This window comes from Orycteropus afer, unplaced genomic scaffold (assembly GCF_000298275.1).
Source record: "Orycteropus afer afer isolate SDZICR_OR568_19922 unplaced genomic scaffold, OryAfe1.0 scaffold00125, whole genome shotgun sequence".
Classification (NCBI taxonomy): domain Eukaryota; kingdom Metazoa; phylum Chordata; class Mammalia; order Tubulidentata; family Orycteropodidae; genus Orycteropus; species Orycteropus afer.
The window spans coordinates 3,640,040-3,646,008 of record NW_006921712.1 but is presented as its reverse complement, the minus strand read 5'-3'; the positions used below and the strand labels follow the sequence as shown (position 1 = coordinate 3,646,008).

The 5,969-nt window shown below is 36.5% G+C and overlaps 1 protein-coding gene across 1 annotated transcript in view; it reads right to left on the bottom strand.

The window, feature by feature from the left end:
- The window catches only part of DLGAP2 (DLG associated protein 2), a 353,749-nt gene that overhangs the window by 233,085 nt on the left and 114,695 nt on the right, over positions 1 to 5,969 (bottom strand). The window contains exon 3 of the mRNA XM_007944427.2: positions 3,723 to 3,934. Coding sequence (XP_007942618.1) covers positions 3,723 to 3,934 — 212 coding nt within the window. The remainder of the gene's footprint in view (positions 1 to 3,722; positions 3,935 to 5,969) is intronic.

The window sequence follows — 5,969 nt, the reverse complement described above, 5'->3', positions numbered from 1 at the left end:
CGGGATCGGGCAGTGTTTCGTTCTGCTGTGCATGGGGTCGCTATGAGTCGGAAACGACTCGACGGCACTTAACAACAACAACAACAACAACAATCTTTACTGAAGCAGATCGCCGAGTCTTCCTTCTGTGGAGTGGCTGGTGGGTTTGAACCACTGACCTTCTGGTTAACAGTCAAATGCTTTAGACACTATGCCACCAGAAGTCCTGCTTTTACTGTTAGTCATTTTAAAATTCTTCTAGTCTCCACCCATCACTTAATTCCAAAACCACTTCCACATTATACACATTTGTTAGAGCAGCACCACACAGTAACAATTTCTGTCTTAGTTATCTAGTTCCACTATAACAGAAATATCACAAGTGAATGGCTTTAACAAACAGAAGTTTATTTTCTCACAGTTTAGCAAGCTAGAAGTCTGAATTTCGGGTGCTGGCTTTAGGGGAAGGCTTTCTCTCTCTGTCAGCTCTGGAGGCAGGTCCTTGTCTCTTTTCAGCTTCAATTTCTGGGCAATCTTCATGTGGCTGGCATCTGATTTGCTTGTTTAAACTCTTTTATATCTCAAAAGAGATTGACTCAAGATATACCCTACACTAATCCTGCCTCATTAACATAACAAATAGAAGTCACTCTTAAATGGAATTATAATCATGGGCATAAAGGTTAGGATTTCCAACACATGGGTTTTGGGGACATAATCCATAACAATTCAGTTTTATACATGTAAAATCCTTAATGCCATCTACCAAACATTGTTAGTATTGGCACCTAATCCCTTTGACAAAGATGTGAAAAAGACACAGTCTCTAACCTTTAAAAGGATTAGGCTGACACATGAGAATGATGCAAAAAAGATTACAATATGATGAGGAAAACTCAACAATAATGATAGAGAGAGGTACCAAGAGAAGAGCGTAAAATCATTAGAGGACTAGTTTGGGAATAAAGAGTATACTTTGTTGACATGGAAGTAATGTTTATAACTCTTAAAATTCCCTGATCCTGCTCATTATTAAACCATGGTTTGTTCTCTCCTTCCATTGGTTTGCTTTTTTAATGTACAGAATCATAAAGTGAATCACTAACTTTTAATATGAGAAATTATACTAGTGGTTATCTATCAAGTAGTTCAGAAACTAGGACTATGGGTGGGTTTCATAGGGTTTGTGAGCTCCCAAAGATAAGCCATATTGTTGCATATGTGCATTTTTCTTCCTGCAGAGAAGTTTGACATAATTCATAACTCTCAAGTATGTCTTTGTTGTTGTTGTTAGCCAGCATGTGTGAGAGTCCATCACTGCAGCAACTGTGCCAAACCATTTCACCAAGTGTCTCCTCATTTGCCCTCTACTTCACCAAACATACCTCCCCCAAGAGACTGATTTCTCCTGATGACATATCCACAGCAAGCAAGTTGGACAATGTCCTGTTGTGGTCCATAATATTTTCATTGGCTAATTTTTAGAAATAGATTTCTAAGACTTTCTTCCTAGTCTGTTGTAGTCTGGAACCTGTCCATCCTGGGTGACCCTCCTGGTATTTGCAGTACTGGTGGCATAGCTTCCACTATCATAGCAACATATAAGCCCCTTATAAAACATGTAAGTACAACAAACTGACAGACAGGTGGTAGAAATGTGTTTTCAACCTTCTTCAAATGAAAGACTGATGAGAACAAATGTGCAGTGCAGTATGTGTAATTTACTTTTTGTAATAATGGGTCAAAAGGCTCATCTTTGTGTCTAAGAGCACATCTTTACAGTTCTCCGATAAAACATTATAATAATTCTTTACTGTCTTTGCTTGTATACACCTTCCTTCTCTACCTCCTCTACCCTATGAATTTATTCAGAGCAAAACTTTGTTTTGTTTCCAGTTATTCTTGCAACAAACTTCCACTGAGCTTCTTCTACATGGAAGGTATAGTGGAAAGAGGTACGAAATGAGACAGACAGTGGTCCCTGATCTTGAGATATTTCCTGTCTGATATTCCTATTACAATAGCTATTGAATTTAATTGAACTAGATAATAAAGATATTGTTTAAATTTGTTAAATAGAACAGTTGTTTGCAAGTCAGAATTTTAATTTTTCATCCTGAAAGCTAATGATAATGAATTATTTGATTTATTGGAAGAAATTATACAGTTATTTTGCTTAAAACTGTGTTCAGCAGGGATAAGTGAAGAAAGACACAAAGATAACATATCAGTCTGGAGCGTCATTGTTTCACTTTATGCATTATAATTAATAACTCTTCAAGCAACATTTGCAAAGCATTAAGAAGCTGTTTCATCCTGTTGTTTGCCATTTACAGGGACCACCGACAGCTTGCAGTTAGAAAGCAGTGGCAATACACGAGGCATTTCTTACCATCTGCATCTAAATTTAGCTGGTAGGGTTTGATATACATAACAATATCCCTATTAAAAGTAATAGTCATGTTTTCACAGTTCCTTGGAATAACTTATTTCCCCAATAGTTTTATCTGCTTGTATTTTGGCAAAAAGTTAAATATTTCAATGCGGATAGTCCATGGGGGTACAACCAAGATTCATTTTTGTGTCTTTAAGAATTTGTAGTTAAGTCAGAACAAGTACATACAGTTCTTAAGCTTTACTTTAGTGTAAGAAAAGGCTGAAAGGCTTTTCAATGATTTAAAACCTGCATGTGCAGCAAGTGAAGGTAATTGTGATGAAGGATTTGTTGTGAGTAGTGGTATGTTCAGTCCTTTCAAAATGAGGTCAAATTTACATAATATTAAAGCGCAAATAGGAGCTGTGTGTTGTTATGTGCTGTCGAGTCAGATCTGACTCATAGCAACCCCTTCTTGGGTTTCTGAGGTGGTATCACTATGAAAGTAGATTGCCCAACCTTTCTTCCAAGAAGTGGCTGGTGGGTTTGAACCCCCAGCCTTCTGTTAGCAGTCAAGTGCCTTAAGCACGATGCTACCAGAAAGGAGCTGTGTGTAGGTCAGACATTGGTAACCTGGGGACTATCTGTAATACATTTTCAGATAAATATATAAAGCTTGTATTACATGTTTAAGCTAATCTGTGTCCTGCCTCCTGCACACACAACACACACACACACACACAAACTATTGTGAAGAAAAACGCACTTATAAAGTTATATATATATATATATAAAACGTATAACCTATAATGTATAACATATAACATATCTGGGCCATCAAATGGATTCTGACTCATAGTAAACCTATCGGACAGAATAGAATTGCCCATACAGTTTCCAAGGCTGTAAAACTTTACAGAAGCAGACTACCTCATCTTTCTCCCATGAAATGGCTGGTGGCTCAACCTGCTGACTTTTTGGTAGGCAGTGAATAATTACTGCACCAGCAGAGCTCCTTCATAAACTTCCAGTAAACAAAAAATTCCCTCTTATAATTTTTACCCTCCCACATATAAACAAATTCACACACAAAAAATTATATCTTCTTGATGAAAACAACTTGAATGATCTGAGAAGATATTGATGGATAACATCAGTAATAATTGCTATAAAATTTGACAGATATATGCCTTTCCTTAATTATCATGTAGTAAATACATAACCAAAGGTTAGATTTTTTTTTTTTTTAAAGACTTGAATATTGACAGCCATAAAGTTTAAGATTTTTCATCTCAGGAATTTTCTTAAGTCAATGACAAATAGCCTGAGGTTAACTTCTAGAAGAGGAAGACAAGTTAGTAGTTCTTACGTTTGGTGATCTCCAAGCGGTCTCTGTCCAATGGACTTTAACAAGGGCTCTGGTAGGATTGCTACCTTTGGTGATGTTTTGGGGCTAGAGTCCGATTCTCCACTCTCTTCATCTCCCATGGCTTTAATGTAACTCCCACTTCTCATTCTCCTGCAGGGTATTTCCTCATCTTTACCACCAGTTGGGTACCCTCCCCATTCATCTTGAGGTACCTAGGACAGAACAGATATACAACATGAATCAATCTTGTCATTTAGAATTTTATAAAGTGAGTCTTTTGGGAAACTAATTATCCATAATTCCTGGAAGTCAATTATGGTCAATTATCATTTAAAGTAAGATCCACAAAGATAGGTATTTCCTGGCGTTTTGTCATTCAAATCTTAAACAACATTAAAATATTTGTTTCTTTCCTACTATAAAAGTGATAAACATTATGGGAAATGTTAGGAAAGTAGAAGAAGAAAAACCCACTTGTAAACTCTGCAGCTAGAAAAAAAACAACTACTAACATTTATAACATTTGGATTTATTTCCATCTAGTATAAAAGCATGTAGTGGTTAAAGCATTTAGCTGTTAACCAGAAGGTTGATGGCTCAAAGCGATGAGCTTTTCCATGTAAGAAAGATGAGGGAGCTTCTATAAAGATTTACAACCCTGGAAACCCAATGGATATTGATCTTTATGCATTCCATTTCGCTTTTGATTACTTCAAAATTTTCATAACTTTACACTCTATACATTCAATATTCTGATTATTATTATATTCTGATTATTATTAATGGATGTTTTGCAGCTGTTTCTTCTAATAATGAGTCATGCCACATCAGCAAAAGGAGGTCCCAAAACTTTACTCCATCCATATCATTAAGGTTACTTTAGGGAGGTAGCTCTTTCCCAGTTTTTGAGTGCCTTCCAATTGGAGAAGCTCATCTGAAGTACTATATTAGACAATGTTCTGCTGCTATTCATAAAGTTCTCAGTGGCCAATTTTAAGAAGGAGATCACAAGGTTTTTCTTTCTAATCTGTCTAGTTGGGAAGTGCCACTGAAACCTGTCCATGATAGGTGATCCTGCTTCTTTTGGAAATACTGGTGGCATAGATTCCAGCATCACAGCACCACACAAGCCACCCAAATATAATGAACTGACAGACAAGTGATGGGAACTATAAATGCGTGTTATATATAGCCAGCAGAAGTTCCGCACATAAAACTTACTCAATAATTTTAAGTGCAGGCTAAAACATAAAGATGATAAAGCAGGTAAATATTTTTGTATTCACCAATCACACATAAACGTAGGTCCCTACATTACAACAAACAAAAAAATCATGGAATTTGCGTAAGAAGTTGTTTCCAACATTTCTATGCTCGTTAGGACATAGATTTCCTTTCATAGTTGTCCATCAGCCTGACCAGCCATGTGGAGGCACTGGATAAAGTTGACTCCACAGGTCATATTCACATCTTCATATTCACATATTCACAAAGGCAAAATAAAAACCATGATGAAACAGCTTAATGTAGAGAACTCTAAATCTATGTAACATGCCTACACAATCAGTTCATGAATAAAATGACTTAATACACTAAGTTCTGAGTATTGGAGAAGAGAAATCTCTAAAAATTTTACTGCAATTAACTTGCTATTTAAATAGAAAGAAAATGACAGAATTCCATATTTTAAAAAATCTTCAGAGTAGATGTTTTCCCAATTGTAAAATATTTGTACATTTATGTATATTCTTTATATATGATCTTAAAAAGTTTACACAACTTTGCTTGCTGAAAATGAAAAAGACTTGAAGCACATACAGATAAAGATCAGAGACTAGAGCCTTCAGTATGGATTACATCTCAACATAATGAAAACAAAAATTCTCACAACTGGGGTTCTGGTAAGGTGGTGGAATAGGCAAACTACACAGACCCTCTTCAACAAACAAAAGGGGACCCAATTAATACAAATACAGAAGATAATCCTGGAGCCCTGAGCTTTGAAAGGAAGGATATAGAAGTAGACTAAACTCCAATTAGTAGAAGAACCTGCATGAAAACACCAAAAAAGGAGATATACAGAACTGTGGTCTTTCAGTAATCCTGACAGCAAGGACCGCTTGGATTTTGTCAGGTGATATTGTTGTTGTTGTTGTCGTTATTTGCCGTCGAGTCGGCCCCGACTCATAGCGACCCCTCCTTGGGTTTCCGAGGCAGTATCACTACGGAAGTAGGATTGCCCAACCT